Source organism: Microcaecilia unicolor, chromosome 10 (genome assembly GCF_901765095.1).
Source record: "Microcaecilia unicolor chromosome 10, aMicUni1.1, whole genome shotgun sequence".
Classification (NCBI taxonomy): domain Eukaryota; kingdom Metazoa; phylum Chordata; class Amphibia; order Gymnophiona; family Siphonopidae; genus Microcaecilia; species Microcaecilia unicolor.
In genome coordinates this window covers 148,903,617-148,931,174 of record NC_044040.1, presented here as the reverse complement: position 1 = coordinate 148,931,174, position 27,558 = coordinate 148,903,617, and the positions used below count along the sequence as shown (strand labels likewise).

General features: G+C 44.7%; 1 protein-coding gene across 1 annotated transcript in view; it reads right to left on the bottom strand.

Annotated features, from left to right (window-relative positions):
* Window positions 1–27,558, bottom strand: part of LOC115478342 (ephrin type-B receptor 1-like) — a 421,749-nt gene that overhangs the window by 193,760 nt on the left and 200,431 nt on the right. The window contains 1 exon segment of the mRNA XM_030215646.1: window positions 5,864–6,019. Coding sequence (XP_030071506.1) covers window positions 5,864–6,019 — 156 coding nt within the window.

Sequence of the window (27,558 nt, the reverse complement as noted above, 5' to 3'; positions counted from 1 at the left end):
ATGTGTAACCCTGGTCTCCACCACACGTACTGGACACCAGCTAAGCTCTCGGATCGGGCAGGGACACAAACAAAAGTTCTGCTTTACTGAACTGGGCGTAGGCCAGGGCCGGGTTTGATGATCCCTGCAAGCCATAGAGTGTTAAGCCACACTCTATTATTCCTCTCTTAGTCTCTGAGCAAAATGACTTCACTTGCACTCCAAAGAAACTCTCCATGACAATGGTTGTAATAACTTTATTGGAACACTGCAACAGGCAGATGTCCAAACTTTATCTTATTCACTCAACAGTAGTCCATGTTATTGGTATAGGCATTAACAACAGTCTATGCTATTAGTGGAGGTTTTAGAAAACTGAGTTGATATACTTTAAAAATCCTATAGTATTTACATATTTTCAATACTGTCCAGGCCACCTATACGCATCCTTTCGGGCAGAACAATCCAAGGCTTTGGCTTCCCTCTCCTTCCTCGGCAAACATCCCACTGGATTTCTTCCCAGCCACTGTACCTCTCTGTGATCAGACCTCCTTGTCCATCCTTCACCTCTCAGCGAGGCACTCCCTTGAGTTCCTCACTCTGACACCAAACAGGCTTCTTCCTGTTCTGCTCCCAGAGGTTTACCTTTTCTACCTTCCCGGAGCTCTCCTCTCAGTTACTGCTCTTTCAGCAGAAACTACTTCTTTATTCAGCCTTAGGTTATTGGGCCTGGTCAGGATAACCCCTCTCCTCACAGGTCCTGTTGAAGGTAAGGGCAACCAAAGACCATGTGATCTATAATACTACAACTTTTATAACATTCAACTCCACCCCCCCACCCCCGTATGACATTCCCCTGTCACTCAACTCCCAATACCTCCCTTTGGGCTGGGTTCTTCAAACACCCCTCCCCCAACACTATCCCTCTCCCTAGTGAGCTCCTAATACCAATCTTAGTAGTCCCCTAAGAAATCCATCTAGTTTCACTTCCAGTTTCCCAGGGGATTACATATGGAAGCTTCTTCTCTTGTCAACATGAATGTGTCTGAAATGGAAAAAAACTTTGCAGGAAAAGACGTGAAAACAATTGCCACAGTAGGACAGGTCTTTTTTGTGCCTGAACTATATAGATGCTGCCATTGCTATCAAAGTTGAAAAGAGGAGGTGGAGGACCAATGAATGATCATGGAATGCTCACAGGAAGTGAGAGATATTGGGGAGGGAGAAAGAACCTACTGCTAGAGGTCATGGCCACTATTTTTAAGCTGCAGCCACTAGGGGTAGGAGTGAATGGCTTTGTTCCTGCCCTGTTTTCCCAGTGGACCACCAAGGATGTTAATGTAGGCCCGGGGAGGGGCGTACTATGATGTGAGGAGGTGGGGAAGGGTCTATTATTGTTCTATTGGAAGTCCTGGAGGAGGCTTTTGCTGTTCCATGGGAGAATTCTGGAAAGGAGGATTAGGATGGGAGTTTCTACTGTTCCAAATGGCATATCCTGGAGAGGGGATTGGGAGGGAGGATTGGGATCCGGCGGTAGGGTAAGATGACCTGATACTTCCTTATACGAGTCCCAGACAATATTCAGCCAGGTCCTTCATAAGCGTCATATGTGGCCAGGACCCGCATAAATCCCAGCAGCCAGCATATATCCAGACACAGATATTCAATGCTTGTTCCCAGATATGGCCGACAATGAATATAAAAAAAAAAAAAAAACACTGACTGCTGCCAGATGACTATTGACCAGGTAATATCTAAGTTGTCAGTATTGGTAGTAGTCTGAATCTGGCAACCCATATTTCTACTGTAACTTATCTTGCCTTCCTCACCATTCCTTACTCTCCTGCGCAGGGCCGGTCTTAGGCAGAGGCGACCGAGGCGGCCACATAGGGCCTTGCGCCTAAGGGGGCCCCATGCGGCGTGCCTCAACTCTGCCTCCGACCTCCGCTCAGACGACCGCAATGCGCATCATGATCCCGCTCGTCCAGTCGGCCGCTCCACTCCTGCCACCGGCGCCCAACCCCCGCTTGGGCCTGCCGTCAGCTGAGCTCCCTGGACCGGACCCCTACATTTGCAGCGAACCAGCGACGGCCCCGGCGACAGACAGTTACAGCGACGCCGACGGCTCACCTCTCCAGCATTTTCACTTCCCGCTCAATGCCCCGCCTTCTGATGAGGTGTTTCCTGTTTCCGCGAGAGCGGGAGTCACTGAGCGGGAAAAGCTGGAGCCTGGGCCGAGGTGAGCCATCGCTGTGGTGCGAGCGACTGTGTGCAGTGGAGCAACAGAGACAGGGAGGGCTACAGTTTGTGCCATTAAGGCAAGGCAATGTATGATAGCTTTTTTTCTTATAAGAGGAAGCTTTTTAAATTAAGTGGTCTTCTTGTTGATTATTGCAAATGGAACCTGATAATTCTCGTCAATCATGTTGCCTAACTGCTCATTTCCGTTAGGCCTTTCCTTTCATTCCTCCCTCTCTATTATACTGTTTCACAATTTTAAAGACTATTGGGCTATTCCTTCACTCCATAAAAAAAGGAAACCACCAATAAATAGCAAAAAGAGCGGATGAATCTTTTCAATTAATTTTTTTTCTTTGTTTATTTTACTTCAATAGTTCTCATTTATATGATTCCCTAATAGGTGATCTATAGAAATGATCAGATTTCCTTTATTCTCCTTTGTTATGAGAATTGGAACTACTAATTGTAGTGGACTTGAACTAAATAATTTCTGGGGAGGGGAGGTTTCATGATAGCATTGTGCTTATTATTTCAATCAGGTTTTTTTTTGTACAAGTTTAGCTTCATTTGTCTTTATTTGAAATTTCATAAATAAAAAAATTTTCTAAAAATGGAATAATCTTATCAATGGGGCGGAGCTAGGGTGGGGGCGGGGCTAGGGTGGGTGGGTGGGGCTAGGATGGGGCCCCACCAAATTGGTCTGCACAGGGCCCCGCACTTGCTAAGACCGGCCCTGCTCCTGCGAGGGTTCTCCATTCCTTTAATGATCAGCACCTTGTGCTTCCCAGCCCCAAGCTTGCACACTACAAATCTACTAGACAAGGTGCTTTTTTCTTCCTCTCACCTCATATCTGGAATTCTCTCCCACTTTCTCTCTGCAGCAAACTTTCCCTTAAGACTTTCGAGGCCAATCTGAAAGCTTGGCTTTTTAAATAGGTATGCGGGGGCTCAGACTGATGGGTCTTTCCAGCATGGGATTCTTTTTCCTTCCTCTCCTCCTGCCCTTTTCCTGCCTCTGCTTTTTTGCTTTTCTGCATGAGTATCCACCTAGGGTTAACATATTTGACCTAAGGAAAAAAAGAGGACACATGCCCCGCCCCCTATTGCACCCCACCCTGCCCCCTAGCACACCCTGCCCTGCCCCTTCACACCCCATCACACCCCGCCTACCCTCTGTCACTTTGACCACCTCAAAGAAAGACAGATTCCCTCTTTCTCCCCCATGTATATCCCCTCTCCAATTTTCCAGCCTCCCTACACCCACATGACTCCATTCACTACCCCTCCCCACCTGTACCTTACTGTATTGCCCTGGTGGTCTAGTGGCCTCTTTGGGACAGGTAGGTGCCCCCTCTTTCCTGCCTGATGTGGCTGTAGACCTCTCTTGCTCCTGGCACTGATTCAAAATGGCTGCCAAGAGTTCAAGCAGTGACCTTGCAAGACTTCTCAGCAGCAATTTTGAAGCGGCACTGGGAACAAGACAGTCTGCAGAAGCGCCGGGCAGGAAAGAGGGGGCTCTGCAAGCACTACACCAAAAGTGATAGATAGATAGATAGATAGATAGATAGATAGATAGATAGATAGATATTCTGCTGTGTGGGATGGAAGTTAGGGCACAGAGTTGCTAGTGACCTGTCTTTTCTGGAGAGTGGACGGTTAGTGAGAGGCGGGATGGGAAGGGGGAGAGGGGTTGGGTAGCAGGAGGTGGGTAGTAAAGGGGAGTTAGGGAAGGGGTATGGCAGACTTAGGTGTGTTCAGTTGCATTTTTTGTAGGACAAACGATGGGACCTCTACGTTGCTGGATCTTTTTTTCTGTTGGCCGTGGGGATGGTGGCTGGGACATCCCTAGGTTTCTCTGATATAGTTGCACCTAATAGACAGATATTCACAATGCAAACTACAGATGTCACTTAATGTATTGACGTGGAATGTGGGAGGTATACATTCACCTATTAAGAGGCAGAAAATCCTGCAACTACTCAATAAAAGGCAGGCCTCCATAGCTTTCCTACAGGAAACACACTTAGCTGCCCAGGAGCACTCAAAGCTCTGTAGATGGTGGGTGGGAACTACATATACTTCGAATGCAGTGGGAAAGAAAGCAGAAGTGATAATACTGATTGGGAAGGGTATTCATTGGTGACTCACAGAGTAATTTCAGATGATAAGGGAAAATTTGTCTTGGCCTTAGTCACTTTGAATGTGCAGAAACTCCTGTTATGTAACGTGTATGCTCCAAACACTTTTGATAAGACTTTTTAGAGATCTGGTAAAGTTTGATCAAGTGCCTGTACTGGTCGGGGGCGATTTCAATGATGTTCTTGACCTGTCCCTGGACAGGTCACACCCTAAGGGCAGGTCCGGTGTTAGGGTCTCTTGCACCCCCCTGCAAACTATCAGTTGGCACCCCAACCCCCCCCCCCCCCCCCCCCCCCCCCCCCGGCCAGCATCTCCTTTCTCTCTTCTCCATCCCTATTTGAAAGCTTCCCATGTGTAGATATAAATATCATGAAATAAAATTGAATATCACTAAAATTGCTTAAAAATTATTGTAGCTGGTGGAAACAGCACTAATTAAGGCTGTATTTTGTGCTCCTTTTTCTACACTGTTCTACACAATACAGTAATACATGGCCAAATTTCGTGAGGATATCCTGTTTACTGATGGGTTCATCTTAACTATTGTTTTAATCTTCCTTGGGAAGCCTGGTGTTATAGAAATTGCAAGTAAAATTAAGCTCTCCTTTCATTGGACCACATGGAATCACATCTTCACCTCATCTCTTTTGTACAAATGGATTATTCTGTTTTGAGCATGTTTTAGTGACAAGTGGTTTTCAGAAGTCAAAATAATAAAAATAAATATTTGTTTTCATGCAGATCTCTCATTTGCTTAAACATAACTAAATGGGCTATAAGCCCCTAATGCAGTCTATTGGTTTTCTTATATTTTGTCCTTGTGATGACTTATACTGTGCCACCCCCCCCCCCCCCCCCACCGCAGTAATGCTGCCACCCCCTCCCGCATAATACAACCCCACACACATACATACACAATACAACCCTCCCAAGAAGTCCTGCCTTGATTCCTGAAGGCTACCTTGGTTGTGTAGTGGCCTCTGCGGCTGCAGGGGCAGGAAAGAATCTCACTCTTTCCTTCCCTCTGCTGCTCCTCCGTCTCCACTTTGCTCTTCTGTGCTGCAGGCAGCGCCGCCAGGTTTTCAAAATGGCTGCTGAGACTCCTATTTGGGCTCCGCCCCTCCCCCCCTTACACACACACAATTTTTATGGTCTGGCTTTGCGGCGTTCTGGGGGGGGGGGGGTGGCAGTGGCGGTCCTGGGGGCCTGGCTCAACCGCTCAGCGGCCCTCCTTTAGTGTGGTGGTTTAGTCTGGATTTTCTCTTGCTAATCTTACTACCTGATATGGTAAGACTTTTGGCATGGAAAATTCTGGAGTAAAATCACCATATTAAAGGGTGGCTCAAAATACAAGCAAACCGGCAGAACTGCTAGATATTAGCATCTTTTTGTTTTTATTTTACCTTGGTGCTGAATCTATGGGCCAAAGCTATAGGAAAGAACCTAGTGCAGAAATGAAAGAATTGTCTGAGGTGATTTACTGCTGAAGCAAGCCATTACTTACTTGTACATGCCACTTCCGGAGGATCAAAGTCAGCCCGGTAGTAGCCATTGCGACAGGTGCAGATAGGTGAGGCCTCTGCTGTGGAACGGCTGTTAGGGGGGCATGGGGCACATACACCAACGCCTTGATTTGCCTTGAATGTTCCCACTGGACAAGCTACAATAACAAAAAATATGGAAGACAAAAGCAAAATAATTAATTTTCAACTTAAGCAGTAACTCTTACTACAGGTGTGCAAATCAAACAATTTCATTCTGTTTAATTTCCCATGTTGTTTTACCACTTTTGGTTTTGTTTTCTTTTTGGGAAAATGCCATTAATAATGTACACTGTTTGCAATACCATTTGCATAGAGTGCACACTATTTTTTAATAGGGCGATGGGGTGGAGACAAGGAGACCCTGCCTTATTGAAAAATAGCGTGCATTCTTTGCAAATAATGGGCTCCTTTACAAAGCTGAACTAGCAATTCCCGTGCAGCAAATGCTACAAAGTCCATAGGAACTGAATTGACTTTGTTGCATTTGCCACACCAGAATCGCTAGTGTGACTTTGTAAAAGAAGCTAAATCTGTATTACTGACTAGAAAAAACACAAAATTTGGGGGGGTTCCTTGTCATTGCATGAAATGATATGAGAAATGTCACTTGACTTTTTTCCATGTTATTTAAAATATATGTACATCCCTATTCATTAGTCTGTAAACTAACTTGCAATGATTTTCTGCCTATTCTTCTGCAATAAACGGAAGATGGACTCTAAAATAATTTATTTTTTCTGCAGATATCAATTTCAGTAATTTCAGCACAGAAAGCAAAATTAGAATCCCTCGAATTCTATATCTGGCACCCAGATTTTGGGCACACTCCTGAGATACATGTGCAAATTAGCTGGCTAATAAGCTCAGAATCATCAATAACTAGGTGGTAACAATCAATTATTGAGGTTACCACCTAGTTATTGGTTATCATATTTTGTCCTCTCAAAAAGAGGACATGTCCCGCCCCTGGCCACACCCACACCCCTTTCGCATCTTCACCCCGCCCCTGTCACATATTCCCCTCCCCTCCCCCTGGGTCACATATTCCCCTCCCCTGCCCCCCCCCCCCCCGGGTCACCTCCCCTCCCCTTACTTACTATCTACTGCCCTGGTGGTCTACTGACCTCTTTGGGACAGGAAAGAGCCCCCTCTTTCCTGCCTGGAGCTCTGTTCTTGCCCTGCATCCTATTGCTATGACGGTCTCGGGATGCAAAATGGCCGCCGAGAGTCAAAGTCTCACGAGGCTGCTTCAACTCTCGGCAGCCATTTTGAATCCGAAGACCGTCACAGCAACAGGATGCAGGGCAAGGGCAGCGCTCCAGGCAGAAAAGAGGGGGCTCTTTCCTGCCCCGAAGAGGTCACTAGACCACCAGGGCAGTAGATAGTAAGTAAGGGAAGGGGAGGCTAGGATAGGCCCGCCACCCGCCCGCCCAGAAATCCGGACAAACGGGCGGACTGGCAAAACCTGTCCGGACATGTCCTCAAAAAGAGGACATGTCTGGGTAAATCCAGACATACGGTAACCCTAATTAGCGCCCATTAGAATTTGTTCACGCATTTGGCTGCGTGCTATTCTCTAAGGCAGTGTGCCTAACTCCCTTAGGGGCCCTTTTACTAAGCTGCGGTAAAATGTGGCCTGCACTAGTTTGGATGCGTGAAATTGTCACACGCTGGGCCATTTTTTACTGCAACGAGAAAAAAGGCTTTTTTTTTTAATGGGGTAGCAAATGGCCATGCACTAATATTAAAAGTAGCGCATGGCTACTTACTGACTGAGCCCTTACTGTCACCTATTTACTTAGTGGTAAGGGCTCACATGCTAATCCTGCAGTAATCAGTCCGTGTACGGCAACGTGGCCGCCCTGCCGGCTACGGCCAGGAATGTCCTCGTGGTAGAAAATAGAAAATTATTTTCTACTGCGGTAAACAGCACGCACCAACTTTGGAGTTACCACTGAGTGCCCGTGCTACCCCAGCGGTAGTGTTGATTTAGCGCACACTACATGTGAGTTAGCCCTACCGCAGCTTAGTAAAAGGGCCCCTTAGTGCATAGCTCAAAAGGGGGAGTGGTCATGCTTCTCAAAAAACTGAGCTTAACTATTCATTAACTGAAAAAATATATCCTCCTATTTGTTTTAAAAGTATTTCCATGTAACGTTCCTGAGTGTTCCCTAGTCTTTGTACTTCTACTCGTTCCATACCACTCAGGATTTTTGAGACCTCAATTATATCTCCCCTCAGCCATCTCTTTTCCAAGCTGAAGATCCCTAACCTCTTTAGTCTTTCCTCATATGAGAGGAGTATCACCCCCCCTTTATCATTTTGGTCGCTCTTCTTTGAACCTTTTCTAATTCCACTATAGCTTTTTTGAGATACAGCAACCAGAACTGAACATAATACTCAAGGTGAGGTCGCACCATAGAGCGACACAGAGGCATTATATGGTCTTATTTACCATCCCCTTCCTAATAATTCCTACTAACTTGTTTGCTTTTTTGGCCGCCATCACACACTGAGCTGAAGATTTCAGCATATTATCTACAATGAAACCTAAATCTTTTTCTAGGGTGCTGAGTCCCCAAGGTGGACCTTAGCATCAGGTAACTATGATTTGGATTATTTGTCCACATTAAATTTCACCTGCCATTTGGATGCCCAGTCTTCTAATTTTCTAAGGTCTTCCTGCAATTTTTCACAGTCTGCATGTGTTTTAACAGCCTTGAATAGTTTTGTGTCATCTGCAAATTTAAACATCTCACCTCTGGAATAAGAGAGATGCTGGAACCAGAAGTGTAGGGGAGAGAGAGAGAGATGCTGAAAAAGGGGAAGGGAGGGAAAAGAGAGGGAGAGATACTGGACCTGGGGGCAGAGGGGAAAAAGGGAGAGAAGGAGAAAAGAGAGAGAGGGAGAGACGTTGGACCATAAGGACAGGGAGGAAGAGGAAAGAGAGGGAGAGATACTGGACCTGGGGGCAGAGGGGAAAAAGGGAGAGAAGGAGAAAAGAGAGAGAGGGAGAGACGTTGGACCATAAGGACAGGGAGGAAGAGGAAAGAGAGGGTGAGATGCTGGGCTACTGAGGAGTGGGGTTGGTAGGATGGCAAGGAGAGAGGCAGGTCCATGGGGAGATGAGGGAAGGAAAGATACTAGACCACAGGGAGTGTAAGAGGGACACGAAGATGCTGGAGATGGAGGGGAAGGAACATGGATATGTGAATCTACAAGGGAAGGGGGAGAAAGAAGAAAAGAGAAAGGCAGGGGGAAGATGCTGGGCTACAAGGGTGAAGAGAGGAGATGCTGGGAACAGAGGAGCCAAGTGAGTGGTCATCTGCTACACTATTACTTACTGTTTTTTTACTGCATTTATTAGAGATGTTTAGTTTACTAGCAACTTTTTTATTTAAGTGACTGAATCGATCTTTTGTTACCTTAACTTTAGCTGATTAGTTCTGTCACAAAGTTCCTCAAATGGATTCCTGAGGCTTAAATAACTAGAACAAGTCAAGAACTAGGATTGCTCAAGGAAAGTCTTAATGTCATTCTACCTCTAAGAAATGTAAGGGTACACAGGGACAATCAAGAAACAGGAACTGTTAGAAATGGGCTGGCTCTTAAGAAAGAGACTCACTCTTTCTGGAAGGCAATCTTTCAACCTGAAGGTCACAGGTTCAAGGCTAGCTGGTGCCACAGAGTTAGCCCATACCACTAAGGTAAATCTCTCCATAAAGTCAGTTAATCCCAATAAATAAATAAATAAAGTATTGAAGGAGACTTTAAGCCCCAATGTTCTCTTCCCCCTCCCCTCCCCCAAGCTTCAAAGAGAGTTCCTAATCTCCAGATGGTCCTTCCCAGCTGAATCACCTCCAATTATCTTCAGTAGTAATCCTGAGGACTCCCAAGGGCAGAAGTAATGCCCAGTCTCTCCTGCCCTTCTTGCACTGACTAGCCTGTAGCTCCTCTTTGCCACTCACATGCAGGAAAAGGGAAGCTGCAGATCAGCCAGGGCCATTTTCAATTTCAGTACCAGCAGGGCATGAACAATTGGGCTTCTTTCCTACCCTTGGAGGTTTCGTAGCTACTACTGAAAGTGGGGAGTTTGATGAGGAGCGGTAAGTGGAGGTTGAAACTGGAGGAGATTCATTTTGACATATTCAGGAAGGTGCGTGGTTAATGTACAAGGGGCATAATTATATTACCAGCAGAATATATGCTAAGGGTTTCCACTTGACTGGGTTATGTACCTCAGGAGAAAGAAGGGTTGTTGGTGGAAAGTATGTACTAGGAGGGGAGGGACAACATTGTTCACTGGGGGCTACAGAAGTCTTCAGAGGATAATTTTCTAATAGGGCAGGCACATATGTTACACCTAGATTATTAAGCCAACATATGTACCTATGTGTCTTTATACAAAAAAGAGCTCCTGAAAGTTCCTTCACAAAGTATTCCTGATTCAATACAGAATTTACTTTGTGCTTGTATGTGCTAGTACAAATCAGCAGATATGCACGTATTTTATAAAATGCACATATATATGCCAATCTCAACCTTTTTTGTCCCCATGAACACCTAAAGGGCTTCTGCATAAAGAATACTAGCATACTAGCATATGTTCTTATATGCACTATTCTATAAATACATGACCACTTTGCATAGTGTATATTTGCAAGGGGACATACAGATGGGCAGAATATGGGTGGGTCATAGGCAGCGCTCCCACTTCCATGCATAGCTTACAGAATTCTGTAAGTTACGTGTAGACCTGTCATCTTTAAGCACTTGCACTTATACCAGCTCTATGGCTGATGTAGTGTGGACATCTAAATGTTAGGTGCACTGATACTGGGTTATACTAGTATTCTATAATTGAACCTAGGAGTCTAGGTTCTGTTATAGAATAGGATCCTACTGCCCACCCTTGGGGTGCCTAAATGGAGGTATCAAGTTATAGAACTGTCCATCTATAGGATACCACATAAAAGTAAGCACTTTATTTTCTGAGCGTCTATTTTTATGAATATACATCCCCAGGCAATTTTATAAGTAACTACTTGAGCATGTTCAAGTCACTCTGAAATCGAAGTGGAACTTTTGGGTGCTGCTTTAAAATCAAAGCAGCACTTTTGGGCGCTGCTGTTTGGGTCTCACTGTTTGGGTTCAGCCATTTGGGCGCCTATGCACATTGGCACCAGACTTTTGGGTGCCCAAACAGTGGCCTCAAAAAGTTCTCTCTCTACTTCTTTCCTCCCTGCTCCACACTGACCTGCAAAGTCCAGGGAAGAGCAGGGCTTGTGCATGTCAACTACTGCAAGGTCCTCAGCACAGAAGGGAGAGCTGCCCCAGGTGGTACCTGTCAAGGAGGGTGGTCCTCGGCACAGAAGGGAGAGCTGCTCCAAGCAGTGCCTGTCAAGGAGGGGGTCCTCGGTGCAGAAGGGAGAGCTGTCCAAAGCGGTGCCTGTCATGGATGGCTGAAGAATCAGATCCTTCAACCGCACTCCTTGGTAGGCAACGCTTGGGGCAGCTCTCTTGTCTGCACTGAGGACTCCACAGCAGAAAGCAGGCATGGGCCCTGCTCTCTTCTGGTGTTTGGAGGTTACTGAGCAGCAGGGAGAAAAGGACTTTTAGACAACACCATTTGAGTGCCCAAAAGTCCATTGCCCAAATGACAGCACCCATATGGCAGTGCCCATCTTGCAGCACCCAAATGTCATGCTCCCTATAAAATAACCTCCTTATTGCATCATAGCAGGAGATGCTGTTAATTTGTATCATGCCTACTTTTCCACCCATGGGAAGGCATGGTATTGGCATGAATGTGGAATTCACTAAGGAGTTAGCATCCTTTATCAAATACCACATATGCCAAGTGATACTAGGGTATTAAGGAAATGCACAGGGGGAAATGTTTGGTGTCATGCTGGAAAAATTAGACTTTTCCCTTATTGGTGTTGAATTTTTAGGATTGTTTCACACATTTGGGTTAATAAAAAACAATGTAGCCTGCATTAGAACTTGTTAATGTACATAAATTAACTGTACACACGTTAATTCATAGGTTAAACTGCATCAAATTTAATTTGCTTATACTTTTCATTTATGGTACCTAAACAGAGTGTGTGCTAATGAATATACATCCTTATTGTACATTTTTAACAAGCTTTAGTAAACAGGTCCCTAAAATGGGTAAAGATTAGCACATTGGTCTAAATACAGTTTGCACTCTGGGTCTGATAGGTCTGCCTTGGCTTTTGCCCCAGTTTCTAATCTGGCTTTTCTCCAGTCCAAATCAAAATCTCAGTTTTCTGGGCTGGCCTGAATTTGCCTGCCTCTCTCCTGTTCATATTCTTTACTCCAGCCACTTTGAATTTTCAAAGCATACTGACATGTTTTCCCCTCTCAGGAGATACAGGGCATGCAGACTGTTTCCTGAGATATAAGCAGCCTTCCTACTTGACATATGACATCTGGCAGCAATCCTACAGCATTTAGAGAGTATCTGTTCAACTCAGACACCCTTGTCCCAGATCTGTAAGTCAGACAGAAAAATGAGAATACACATTCAGATAGCTCTGGCAAAAGTGAAGCACTGCAGATCTTAAATGCATGGAAACAACACAGAAACAAGAGAAATACTTAAGGCACATCAGGTCTGCCCATGTAGCCTTTCCTATGCAGTTTTATTTTCATTTTCTCGCATCCGAAGATCCTATGTGTTTATCCCACAATTTCTTGAAGTCTGATACTACCTTTGCCCTTGCGATCTCTGTTGGAATGTTACTCTACTCATCTATTACCTTTGCTACACTAACATATGCACTTAGTATAACAATCATTGCTATGCAAAACTTGGGAATATATTATTCCAGAGCTGTTGCATGTATTCTTCTGTTAATGTTATTGCCAATAGAGAATGACACGGGGACAGGGACCCGCAGTAACCGCAGGGATGGGGATGGGGAACGAGCCCACAGGGACAGAGGCGGGGATGGGGACAGATCCAACGGGTACAGGGCGGGGATGGGGACAGAGCCTGTGAGGATGGGGACAAACTTTGTCCCTGTGTCACTTTCTACTTTGAAGCCTGTTAATCAACTTGACTGTTACTTATATTTGATTGATGCGGACGACAATATTTTATTTTTTGGAAAAACATGCAAGCATGCTGGCCACAGCTAGCAAAATTTGAATGTGGGATCCTGTATATTCTGCTACCAGCACATCTTCTAAGAAGACATCTTCTTTTGCAGGAGGGACTGTGGAAGACAGGAGAACTACACTGAATCCTGAGATTGTTAATGGCTTCTTATTCATCCACAGATTAAAACTTCATAACAGTGCTCCATAGGGCATATATCTCCCCTCTAGGGCATACAGAACAGGTTGTATTTTGTACCCCTGGACATTTTAACAGGGTGGATTACGATTTTTTGGGGTAGTGAAGTCAGCTAATGTTGGGGTTGGAAGGGTAAAGGGCAGGGGTGGTGGGAGGGTTTATTATAGCTGCTCATTGTTATTATTGTGTTCCTTTTTATAATTTAATAAAAAAGATTTAAATATAAAATCAGAAGTGTTTGAGGCTTCTGCAGATGAGAACAGAGCCCACGGGGATGGGGCGGGGACGGGGACAGAATCTGCAAGGACGGAGACAGAACCCACAGGGACGGGGCGGGGACACATTTTATCCCGGTGTCATTCTCTAATTGCCAAGTAGTGAAAATTTTGTATACATTTTACAACTGAATCATGGTCAAGGAGACAGCAGGAATCAAACAGTTTTTCCCTGTACACTAAGGCCACCAGAAGCAAAGATCAGTTTCTAAAAATCTTGCAACCACATATGCTATTTCAATTTGCTCCCTCAGAGCGCTCCTGCTATCTGCATCCCCAGTTTCACCTAAGGACTACTGTTTAAAGAAACAGCTTAAGCATTCTTCTGCAGCACACACTGATTGAGATAATGGAAAGTGCCTCTTCTCTCCATGTCTGCTGCATCAGGATATGAGACTCCTTCAGGCAGCAAGGAAAAGGAAATTAATAAGAGCAGGAGGAATAACCACTTTTATGCAATTTCCTTCAGAGATAGTGGACTGTCTAATCTTTATTGAAGCCCTTTAACCTGTCATTCAGAGCTCACTAAGGCCTCTTTTCCTTCTTCAGCACTCCAGATATTGAAAAAGATGGAGAAAAAAGTATGGATTTTATTATTCAGAAATGGGGGGGGGGGGGGGGTTCACCCAGGGCACAGAATTAAATGATTTTTTTTTTTTTTTAGGTAACAGCAAAATGATTGAAAGCACAGCTAACTGATTCTCTCCAAGCAATACACGGTTTAGAGTGGGGAAGTGCAAGACCCTTTAACATCTCAGAATAGTATGTACTTCCTCAGGCTTTTTGTGTTCTTTATTTATGCCTTTTGGTTTTTCTTTCTCCTTCTAGGTGCATTTTGCAACAAGCGAAAAGTGCCTGTGGTAGAGGATTTGTTCATCTACCTGTTAGTTCATCCACTCCTAGGCACTACCCAGTCTCTCCTTTCTCCTTAGTTTCTCAGAAGAGATGCAGAGAATTCTTCATACATCAGGCATTCAAACAGGGAAGATGCTTAAGCAGCTTCTGTCTACTGTGTATACATGAATCACTTCTTGACTTCCTTACATCAGCTTGTGTAGATATAAAAGTCTTTAGATTTCAGAGTCTATATGACTATAGTTTTAGGGTATGTAACAGTAAGGGAAAATATACAGTTGTTCCTAATAGTGAATCAGTGTCTGTATCTAGCTGGTGGCTGGCAGCCTTCTTTTCTGTCAGCCAATAAGATTGAATGGTTGGTGGCTCTGAGAGCTTCTTTTACTAAGCAACGGTAAGCCCAATGCAGGCTTACCGCTTGCTATATAGGAAGTACCGCCGGGCTACTGCAGCAGCCCGGCGGTACTTCTCACCCCTAGCGTTGTCATTTATGGTGCAACAAAAATTTATTTATTTTTGTAGCGCCGAAGTGTACCCGGTGGTAATCAGGGAGTGCCACGCACTGCCCGGTTACCGCCGGGTTAATGTGAATGCCCTTACCGCCACCTCAATGGGTGGAGATAAGAGCTCCCCCACCCAAAATGGCCATGAGGCAAGTGCTTTACTTGCCGCACAGCCATTTCCTGTAGGAAAGTGAGACTTGCCTTTTACCAGATGCAGTAAAGAGAGCCTCGGTGCACGCACAGTGCTGCCTGATTACTGCCAAGTAAGCACCAGCATTGCAAAAATAGAAAATATTTTTGTAGCGCCGGAAATGGTGTCGCTGGGGGGTGGGAAGTACCACCGGGCTCCTGCGGTAGCTCGTCGGTAGTTCTAGATTGGCACGCGGCAAGCCTGTTGCTGCACACCAACCCTTTAGTAAAAGGGTCCCTAAAAAAGTTAAATCACAGGCTTCACAATAAAAAAACATATATATATATATATATATATATATATATATATATATATATATATATATATATCTACATCATTAGAGCATTACAGCTGCAAGAAAAAAAAAGAGAATCGAATTCCTCATCTTAAATTCATTCTCTAGTTATCCAGCATAATTTATTAGGTTAGCACAGAAATAAAGGTCAACAAACAAGTTGCTCTGTCCTGGGATTCAGTCCAAGTCATTTGACCTCCAGGCAGATAGATTATCACTCCTTTTTAAGCACACTTTTCCTAGTGGTTCTTCTGTGCAGCTGGCCCTAGGCCTTGGAGTAGTTTTTTTGATGTACTCCCTCTATAAACTAAGCTACTCTAGAAGCCTTAATTTACTCTGCAGCACAAAATCCAAATTTTTAGGCACAGTTTTAGCAAAAATAACATACAGAGGCAAGAACAAAATAACAGAAAACCTCAACCCATACTGAGTCTCACTATGTACACCAATGTCTCTGCTAAAATCAATATTCCTTAAAGACAAATAATCCTTCAATTCCCAGTGCTCGACAAAGTAGAAATTATTAGACAATGTAGGTAGAGGTTAAGGATCCTACCTCGGGACTAGGATCACATCATTAATCCATACAGTGTTATGCTTCACAGATGCTTAATTATTACTTTCATAATATAGGGTAGCAATTAGCACAAGTTGCTGCTTGTATATAGTTCTGCATGGAATTATTTTTCTAACAGTTTAGCTGCTATAATGAAACTGATTGTGGATGCGGCACAATAATTTGGTATTGTTATGTTTTCAGCACATTGTAGTTGTTCCATTATTTCCTAAAGACTGGGTTGTGTCAATTACAAGAAAATATTTACATAAAATAGCGTGGTTACCATGTTAGTCCACTTAAAATATGACATAGAAATACAAGAAAGCAACAAAGACAATGCCCTTTTTGGAACTAACAATACGTTTTTTGACTAGCTTTTGAAGGCAATTGAACAATTCTATAAATTGGCACCTCAGTTCAGGTGCCCCAGTGCTGTGTGCTTAGTGCCAATTCTATAACAGCATCTGGTGCCAAGATCTAATCTAACCTAATATGAAATTTATTTACTGCACTAACTAGTAGTTCTAGGCAGCCTACAGCATAAGAAGCCCATGTAATCTATATGGAGGGGCATTTTCGATATGACGTCTAAGTCCGACCTTGGACGTTTTGCAAAAAACGTCCAAAAATCTAAACAGGAAAGAAGGTCATTTTCCAAAAAGAAAAACGTCTATTTTTTTCAGTTTTTATATTATTTCACAATGTGCCTGATAGTGGACAGAATTATGTTGCTATGACATGAAAATCAGAACATTTTTGTATGATGATTCCATGGAGAAATGTCCTAGTTTTGATATTCACCTGTTTTTTTTTGGGAGAGGTTGGATTTTTGTGGATACAGAGCATGTTTACATTGAAGTCATAAGAACTGTATACTATCGTAGACCAAAGGTCCATGACAATCATATATACAGTGTGTCACATATGCAAGCATCATCCGTCTGGTGTGTCCCAACAGCAAAAAGGTTGTGAACCATTGCCCTAGAGCAGAGGTTTTCATCCCAGTCATTGGGACACACCCAGCCAGTTGGGGTTTTTTGGATATCCTCGATGAATTCAATGGGAATATCCTGAAAACCCTAACTAGCTGGGTGTGCCCTGAGGGCTGGGTTGAAAACCCCTGCCCTAGAACCTCTGGATCTAGAAAAGTAAAACAAGATGCAGATCTTTCCAAATTTATGCCTGTTTGCGCTACTAACAAGATTTAATTACTTTGTATATTTCTAAGGGGGGTCTTTTACTAAGTCACAGTATCATTTTTAACTCGAGGTAGAAATCAGCTGGCGGTAAACACCAAGACGCCCATTATATTCCTATGGGCTCCCAGTGTTTACAGCGAGCTAAAAATGCTACCGTGACTTAGAAAAAGACCCCCAACATTAAGTTTTCTCTAAAGTGAGCTTTAGAAATATTATGACAGATGCAGAAACAGATGAGAGGTTGGGGTGGCCCTTATGATCGTTATTGTCCAGGGGCCCAGATACTGTTAGTCTGCCCCTGGAGGTAACCAAGTGAAGTGGCAATACTTCTAGTTTGCAGTATGCGATAAGCACGTTTGGTATGCTTCCCCCACCCCTTTCTATAAGAAAAATACCTCTTCGTATTCTTAAAGGAATAACCAAACTTCTACAAATTTTAATTAGACCGATACTGCACTATGGGACTCTGAAATGGACCTGACCAAAATCCTTTATTATACACTTGTTAATACCATCCTGATTAGCAATATTTTAATGACAAAATAACATATACAGTATTCAGCTGACCCAGCTAAACAACTATTCACCCCATCCTTTTTTTCTGTACTCTAAATGGGTGAATTGATCCCAATAAGTACCTCAGAAATTATTTTGTCACTCACCTCATCTGAAAGTCAAGCCATTGCAATTAGTGATTGCTTTATTCAGTCTGCCCTCTCCCTTCCTACCTTGTACAATTACCAACAAAATGTGATAAAGTTACAATAGCCTATAGCAAACTTTAATGCACTTTCTTCCACCTTCACTCTTGAGTAATCATGTCACGTCTCCTTCTTCTATACGCCTTCTGTCTCATTCTGTCACCACTTTGCAGTACAAAATATGAATGCAGTGCTGGATAAATCTAATTCCCTCTGTATATATGTGTGTGTCCACAGACTCAGCACGGCAGAGATAGCAAGGGTTTGATAAGGGAATATTTATGGCAGTGGTTTGGAGTTGGCAGAGCAGAGAAAATATACTAGTCTGTACTGGAATATCATCTTAAAAAGATTTCTCACTGAGAGCAACTTTATATTAAATATTTTGCCTCTCCTTGAAAACTTGCAAAAGACACTAGAAAATAATTTGCCTATTTTTAGATACTATCTGGCAACAATATGGAAAAGCTCTCCAGTATTAGCACAGTTTGCGGTTTTAGGCATGTAAATGGATCATTATAAAATTAGATCACACCTAAGAAAGTATGTGTGGTGCAAGCCGACACGAATCTTTACAGCAGACTTTCACAGGAGCAGTTTGAGCAGAGTACTGGTTGTATGTACATACCCTAGAAACGTGCGGAGAGGACTTAGACCAACTGAGCCTGCCATGAGTGGGAAAGTGCGGGGTACAAATGTAATTAAAAAACAACAACTGTAAACTACTATACAAAAAAACGGGGTCTAAAGTAAACTAACAGTGAGCCACATCAAAAAGGCTCCAATATAATTGGGGAGAAAAGGACCTCAGCAACCAAAATAAGCAGATAAATATTGTAGCAAATTGTTATTTGTTGGCACCGTTTATAATATTCTATATAATAATTTGCACCTGCAATGTTCTACGTCTGGATGTCTGGGTTTGTAACATCCATAACCACTCATTGCCCCGCCCTCGCGTCAAAACGTGAGAGGGAAAGGAAGCCAGCGCCAGCCAGCCAGAGAACGTTCAGGTACAAATCGAGGGGAGGAGAGAATCACGAAGGGAGGGAGGGAGGAAGGGGAGGGCAGGGCAGAGGAAAATGGATGGGATGGGAGGACAGTAGAGGAGAGAATCGCGGGACATGGATGACAGTACCCCCCAATATTTGACCCGCCTGAAGTCCAGCCCGACGTGCGCTGCCCGCCCTCTTCTCCCAGTCCTTTGTCTGCTCCTCTCCTTCCTGCGTGCCACCCAGAATTTAAAAGTTCTTACCTCGGGGTCTGGCGGCAGCAGTGAAAGGTGAGCAGGCTCAGCGCTTCAGCCTGCCTTCCCCTCTCTCTCAGCTCTGCCTCTGGTCCCGCCCTCATTTCCTGTTTCCGCAAGGGTTGCCACTCAGAGGAGAGGGAGAGAGACAGAGAGGGAGGGAGGCGGGGGGCTTGGAACTCAGAGTAGAGGGAGCCTGGAACTTGGGGGGGGAGGGAGCATGGAACTCGGAGGAGAGGGGGGCCTGGAACTCGGAGGGAAGGAGAAGGGGGCCTGTAACTCGGAGGGGAGAGGAGGAGAGGGAGGGAGGGGGCCTGGAACTCAGAGTAGAGGGGGGCCTGGAACTTGGGGAGGAGGGAGGGGGGCCTGGAACTTGGAGGGGAGGGGAGGAGAGGGAGGGAGGAGGCATGGAACTCGGAGCCTGTATGCCATACAAGTTAATGGGCACCGTGTCAAACTCAGAATGGCCACGAGGCAGGAACTCGCGCCACAACTGGCCGTTGATGTCCAGACTCCTGTGCCACTCAAACTCCATAGTAACCAGCAGGGTGGTGGGAAGCAGGCGAGCGTGGAACTCGCACCACAACTCGCCTCCTAACAGTTCCCTTAAAAACATAATTGCCATTACATGATAACCTTGCTAGCACCCTTTTCATTTGTGTGAGAAACGAGCCGTTTTTACTAGTAATATATGTTTGGCAATTTTAGGAAAACGTGGGGAACCACTGTTTTTTGCTGAATTTTCATCAGTAGCTGAACTTACAGTAGCAACCCCTGAGGAAGCCTTTTGGGTGGTGAAACAGGCCCCGTTGGGTTATGGACTATTGAAGATAAATGAAACATTTCACAACATAATCTTTAATGGACTATGAAGTGTTAAAGTTGAAGATGTTTGCACTAAAACAAATTTGAAAAGAAAAAACAAAAGTTGGATTGGGTTATTTTAGGAACGATGAAAGAGAAAGGAACCGTTATTTGAATGCAGATTACAAGTTACATTATCTGTGTAGAGATTTGCTAAGTTTCACATGTATTTTATAAAATATGTACAGTGGGGGAAATAAGTATTTGATCCCTTGCTGATTTTGTAAGTTTGCCCACTGACAAAGACATGAGCAGCCCATAATTGAAGGGTAGGTTATTGGTAACAGTGAGAGATAGCACATCACAAATTAAATCCGGAAAATCACATTGTGGAAAGTATATGAATTTATTTGCATTCTGCAGAGGGAAATAAGTATTTGATCCCTCTGGCAAACAAGACCTAATACTTGGTGACAAAACCCTTGTTGGCAAGCACAGCGGTCAGACGTCTTCTGTAGTTGATGATGAGGTTTGCACACATGTCAGGAGGAATTTTGGTCCACTCCTCTTTGCAGATCATCTCTAAATCATTAAGAGTTCTGGGCTGTCGCTTGGCAACTCGCAGCTTCAGCTCCCTCCATAAGTTTTCAATGGGATTAAGGTCTGGTGACTGGCTAGGCCACTCCATGACCCTAATGTGCTTCTTCCTGAGCCACTCCTTTGTTGCCTTGGCTGTATGTTTTGGGTCATTGTCGTGCTGGAAGACCCAGCCAAGACCCATTTTTAAGGCCCTGGCGGAGGGAAGGAGGTTGTCACTCAGAATTGTACGGTACATGGCCCCATCCATTCTCCCATTGATGCGGTGAAGTAGTCCTGTGCCCTTAGCAGAGAAACACCCCCAAAACATAACATTTCCACCTCCATGCTTGACAGTGGGGACGGTGTTCTTTGGGTCATAGGCAGCATTTCTCTTCCTCCAAACACGGCGAGTTGAGTTCATGCCAAAGAGCTCAATTTTTGTCTCATCTGACCACAGCACCTTCTCCCAATCACTCTCGGCATCATCCAGGTGTTCACTGGCAAACTTCAGATGGGCCGTCACATGTGCCTTCCGGAGCAGGGGGACCTTGCGGGCACTGCAGGATTGCAATCCGTTATGTCGTAATGTGTTACCAATGGTTTTCGTGGTGACAGTGGTCCCAGCTGCCTTGAGATCATTGACAAGTTCCCCCCTTGTAGTTGTAGGCTGATTTCTAACCTTCCTCATGATCAAGGATACCCCACGAGGTGAGATTTTGCGTGGAGCCCCAGATCTTTGTCGATTGACAGTCATTTTGTACTTCTTCCATTTCTTACTATGGCACCAACAGTTGTCTCCTTCTTGCCCAGCGTCTTACTGATGGTTTTGTAGCCCATTCCAGCCTTGTGCAGGTGTATGATCTTGTCCCTGACATCCTTAGACAGCTCCTTGCTCTTGGCCATTTTGTAGAGGTTAGAGTCTGACTGATTCACTGAGTCTGTGGACAGGTGTCTTTCATACAGGTGACCATTGCCGACAGCTGTCTGTCATGCAGGTAACGAGTTGATTTGGAGCATCTACCTGGTCTGTAGGGGCCAGATCTCTTACTGGTTGGTGGGGGATCAAATACTTATTTCCCTCTGCAGAATGCAAATAAATTCATATACTTTCCACAATGTGATTTTCCGGATTTAATTTGTGATGTGCTATCTCTCACTGTTACCAATAACCTACCCTTCAATTATGGGCTGCTCATGTCTTTGTCAGTGGGCAAACTTACAAAATCAGCAAGGGATCAAATACTTATTTCCCCCACTGTACATACATGTGTAAGTACAGTGGGGGAAATAAGTATTTGATCCCTTGCTGATTTTGTAAGTTTGCCCACTGACAAAGACATGAGCAGCCCATAATTGAAGGGTAGGTTATTGGTAACAGTGAGAGATAGCACATCACAAATTAAATCCGGAAAATCACATTGTGGAAAGTATATGAATTTATTTGCATTCTGCAGAGGGAAATAAGTATTTGATCCCTCTGGCAAACAAGACCTAATACTTGGTGGCAAAACCCTTGTTGGCAAGCACAGCGGTCAGACGTCTTCTGTAGTTGATGATGAGGTTTGCACACATGTCAGGAGGAATTTTGGTCCACTCCTCTTTGCAGATCATCTCTAAATCATTAAGAGTTCTGGGCTGTCGCTTGGCAACTCGCAGCTTCAGCTCCCTCCATAAGTTTTCAATGGGATTAAGGTCTGGTGACTGGCTAGGCCACTCCATGACCCTAATGTGCTTCTTCCTGAGCCACTCCTTTGTTGCCTTGGCTGTATGTTTTGGGTCATTGTCGTGCTGGAAGACCCAGCCACGACCCATTTTTAAGGCCCTGGCGGAGGGCAGGAGGTTGTCACTCAGAATTGTACGGTACATGGCCCCATCCATTCTCCCATTGATGCGGTGAAGTAGTCCTGTGCCCTTAGCAGAGAAACACCCCCAAAACATAACATTTCCACCTCCATGCTTGACAGTGGGGACGGTGTTCTTTGGGTCATAGGCAGCATTTCTCTTCCTCCAAACACGGCGAGTTGAGTTCATGCCAAAGAGCTCAATTTTTGTCTCATCTGACCACAGCACCTTCTCCCAATCACTCTCGGCATCATCCAGGTGTTCACTGGCAAACTTCAGACGGGCCGTCACATGTGCCTTCCGGAGCAGGGGGACCTTGCGGGCACTGCAGGATTGCAATCCGTTATGTCGTAATGTGTTACCAATGGTTTTCGTGGTGACAGTGGTCCCAGCTGCCTTGAGATCATTGACAAGTTCCCCCCCTTGTAGTTGTAGGCTGATTTCTAACCTTCCTCATGATCAAGGATACCCCACGAGGTGAGATTTTGCGTGGAGTCCCAGATCTTTGTCGATTGACAGTCATTTTGTACTTCTTCCATTTTCTTACTATGGCACCAACAGTTGTCTCCTTCTCGCCCAGCGTCTTACTGATGGTTTTGTAGCCCATTCCAGCCTTGTGCAGGTGTATGATCTTGTCCCTGACATCCTTAGACAGCTCCTTGCTCTTGGCCATTTTGTAGAGGTTAGAGTCTGACTGATTCACTGAGTCTGTGGACAGGTGTCTTTCATACAGGTGACCATTGCCGACAGCTGTCTGTCATGCAGGTAACGAGTTGATTTGGAGCATCTACCTGGTCTGTAGGGGCCAGATCTCTTACTGGTTGGTGGGGGATCAAATACTTATTTCCCTCTGCAGAATGCAAATAAATTCATATACTTTCCACAATGTGATTTTCCGGATTTAATTTGTGATGTGCTATCTCTCACTGTTACCAATAACCTACCCTTCAATTATGGGCTGCTCATGTCTTTGTCAGTGGGAAAACTTACAAAATCAGCAAGGGATCAAATACTTATTTCCCCCACTGTATGTACTAAGATGTATGTCTGCACCATCAGTGTAAGCATTGTTGCTGCTGAATTTATGATAGTACTAGTAAAAAAGGCCCGTTTCGGTGAGCAATGAAACGGGCGCTAGCAAGGTATTTGATTTCTGCAATGATTGTGTTGAAAGAGGTTTATTTTATAATTGTGTTGTGCTGGTAATGAATACTTGACATTTTTGTGTTATGTGCCATTTCATTTTTTATTTTTTGTTTTGTTGCATGGGAAGGAGTATGTGTGAGTGTGAGTTGATGTTTGGTTAGGGGGGGTGTGTAGTGTTGGGTTAGTTGTCATCAGTGTGTGTGTCTCAGAGTGTGTGGCTGTGTGTCACAGTGATAGAGTGAGTGTGTGTGTTTTTTTGTTTTGTTTTGTTGTTGAGGGGTGCAGTGGTTGTGTGTCTGTGTGTGAGAGAGTGTAAGACATTGTTTGTATGATAGTGTGAGCGTGTGTAGGTGAGAGTTTTGTACGTACTGGGTGTTTGTTGGTGGATGTGTCAGTGTGGTTCTTTGATATTTTGTTTGTATCTCACAATGTCAGTTTTGTTTTTGTTTCTTTGTTTTTGTTGAATTGATAGGTTGTATGAAGGGGGCTTGGAGGGTTTTTTTTTGAGGGGTGTGGAGAGTGGGTTTTTCCCGTATTGTGTTTTTTTTAAATGTATTTTTTTTTTTGGGGGGGGGGGGGTTGGTGAATGTCCCTTGCTTGCAAAGTTGGATAAAGTGGTGTGTGACTTTGAGGGTGGTGTTTTACTTACAGGGTGTGGTAGGGTGTTTTGTCAGTGGGGGTTATTGTGACTTTTGAACTGATGTGTTAAAAGGTGGGGGTCTGTAATTTTGGATGTGCATTGGATTTTATCCCGTGCGTGGGGGGAGGGGGTGTTGCGTGTGTGTTAAGGGCAGTGCTTGCATTGTTTTTTTTTCTTCTTTACGGCTTGAAGATGTAGGACGACTTCTGAACTGATGTGTTAATGGGTGGGTGTATGTAATTTGGATGGGCGTTGGATTTTATCACGTGGGTGGGGGAAGGGGGGGTTGTTGCGTGTGTGAGAAGGGCAGAGCCCATTTTTTAACTGTTTGTCTTATTGTTGAAGGGGTGATATAGTGAGAGAGAGAGAGAGTGAGTGAGTGAGTGAGTGTGAATGTTGTGCATCAGCGTATGTGTGTGTTTTTCTTTTTTTAGTATGGTTTTGGGGTGGAGGTTGTAGGTTGTGTGTGTGTGTGAGAGAGAGTGTCTGTGTTTGTTTCAGTGTGTGTGTGTGAGAGAGGGTGGGGCAGTCAGGGTGTTAATGTGTGTGTGTTTGTGTCTGTCAATGACGGGGGGGGGGGGTCCATGGGTTGGTGAAATGTGAGGGTGGTTGGAGGGGGTCAGCTTTTGTTGAGGGTTTGAGTGGGTTGTGTTCGTGTTCTTGCTTGTTTTTTTTTGTGTTGTGCTGGCAAAGTTGGAGGAAGTGTTTTTGAACTGAGAGGGTTTTGCAGGGGGTTTGGATTTGGGTCTGCGTGTGTTTTTTGTTGGGGGTGGAGGGTGAGAGTCATCTTCATCGTCGGTGTTACGGCTGCTGGCTGCAGCAGTCCAAAGTGTGTAGACTCTGTCCTTTTCTCTCTCATGTTCTGTGCTCGCACGGGTGGGACCTGAGCTGTGTGAGAGAGAGAGAGAGAAGTGCAGAGTCTGGACGCTTTGGACTGCTGCTGCCATTCGCCGTAACAGTGACGATGGAGGGATGGTGCCTGCAAGTGTTTTGGAAGGACGACGCAACGACCCTTTGGGGGTTGGGTGGGGAGGAGAGGAGAGGGTGGTGTCCTGTACGTCCGGAGGAGTGTCGTGATGGGAGGGCGGAGGGTAGGAACGAATTGTTCGCCGATTCGAGAGGGAGTCTGTGGGGGAGGAGGGGGGCGTGGTGAAGTGGCACCTCGGGAGGGGCGAGTGACAGAGCACCGGGGGGAGGGGCTGTTTTCTAGTGTGTCAGCTTTACCAGCACTGCTCTTCTCTTTTTGCGCCGTTGGCGGTTTCCTTTTTAATACTTTACTGGCACTGTCTTCTCTTTTTGCGCCGTTGGTGTTTTTTAAAATACTTTTTTGGTGACGTTGACTCGCGCTGTGATTGGGCACAGTCGTCTGTGATGCAACCGGAGTTGCGAGACGTCATCATGTCAGCAGATGGATACATGGAGCACGAATGCTTCAAGGTTTTTGTCCACGCTGTGGAGGTGGGTTTTATTATATAGGATTTTACAAAAGCATATAAGGGCCTTGAGGGAATTCAACAAGCAATGTTATGGCCTTAACATACCTTTAACGCACGTTAAAGGAGTTAGTGCGTGCTAAATGCTAAATGCCCATAGGTATAGAATGGACTTTTAGCATTTAGCATGTGCTAATTCCTTTTATCGCACGTTTAGGCCATAATGCCACTTGATGAATTCCCACCTTGGTGTCTTTATAAAATGGTCTTCCTATGTTTCACCTGTGCGGAGATATAACGCAGACCACTAGACCCTGAGGCAGGTTATCGAAACGCTGGCCATCGTAGGTCGTGGTCGGGATTCAAGGTGCAGGAAGTACCCGAAGGAGAAGAAGCAACAGACAAGCTAAGTCAATTTAAGCTAATCCATGCTCTGAATGTTGCTATAAAGTACTTAAAGTAATTATAAGAAGTAAATTGCAACGGGCAAGAACATATTACTTCCACAATTTGATGTCTAGTGCCTTCGACATGGTTGATCATGGAATACTACTACATATCCTCGAGTACTTCGGAATCGGAGGCAACGTTCTCAATTGGTTCAAAGGGTTCCTAACCACACCATCATACCAAGTGACATCTAATTCGAATACATCAGCTACATGGATACCTGAATGCAGAGTTCCACAGGGATCTCCCCTCTCACCAACCGTATTCAACTTAATGATGATACCCTTGGCGAAACTACTATCAAACCAAAACCTTAACCCATACATATACGCAGATGATGTAACGATCTACATCCCATTTAAACAAGATTTAAAGGAAATTTCCAATGACATCAACCAAAGCCTAGATATCATGCATACCTGGGCAGACGCATTTCAGCTGAAACTCAATGCAGAAAAAACTCAGTGCCTAATACTCACCTCGCAACATAACATGAACAAATTCACCACTATCAATACACCAAAACTGAATCTACCAATTTCGGACATCCTAAAAATTCTTGGAGTTACCATTGATCGACACCTAACACTTGAGAGTCACGCGAAAAACACAACCAAGACAATGTTCCACTCAATGTGGAAATTAAAAAGAGTAAGACTTTTCTTCCCAAGGACCGTCTTCCGCAACCTGGTACAATCAATGGTACTCAAAAACAAGGCCACCAAAAACAAGGCCCTGGTGACCTAGTACACCCCCAAGCTCCCCCCTTAACAGCAAAATGAGGGGCTGGAGGTCCAGCTCCCAAGACCTCCCCCCCAAAATAAGGGCACAGGGGGTACATACCTTACCCCTCTGCCCCCCCCCCCAAAAAAAAAAAATTCATGGTGGCCTGATGGTCTAGTGGTCCCCTCCCCTGTACCTCCTTGTGTGATGGAGAAGGGAGTAGCACTCACTCCTCTTCCAGCACCTCTTCTAAAATATGGGTGCCCTGCCAGGGCATCCTGGGATGTGCTAGGCAGGGCTTCCCTACCATATAAGGTAAAAGGATTGGGTGTATTGCTAGAATGCTAGTTTCAGCACCAGCTCCCTCAGAACTCTATTTACAGAGGAGCAATCCATTATGATACAGGCCATATCTCCGAGTGGGACTACATTATTTTTTGATTGCTTATAACACTGTGGGGGTCTTTTACAAAAGCGCGCACTGAGTTTTAGTGCACTCTAAACGCTAGAGACACCCATATATTCCTATGGGTGTCTCTAGCGTTTAGCGCATGCTAATTTTTAGTACACGCTAAAAACGCTAGCAAGCCTTAATAAAAGAACCCCTCTATTTCCAAAGGTTGGGATGAAATCACATCCAGCTCATGCCCTCGATCTAATTCTCTAGTCAACCAGCAAAGAAATCGGACAGTTCTGTTTGACACAGATCTCCTTGTTTTGCATCCATGCTGTCTCAGGTCCTGCTACATTCTGGATTCTAGATTATTATTATTAGCATTTGTAAAGCGCTACCAGACGCATGCAGCGCTGAACACCTGACACAGATCAGGGATAGGCATTAGGCAACTCTGGTCCTCATGTGCCACAGGCAGGTCAAGTTTTCAGGCT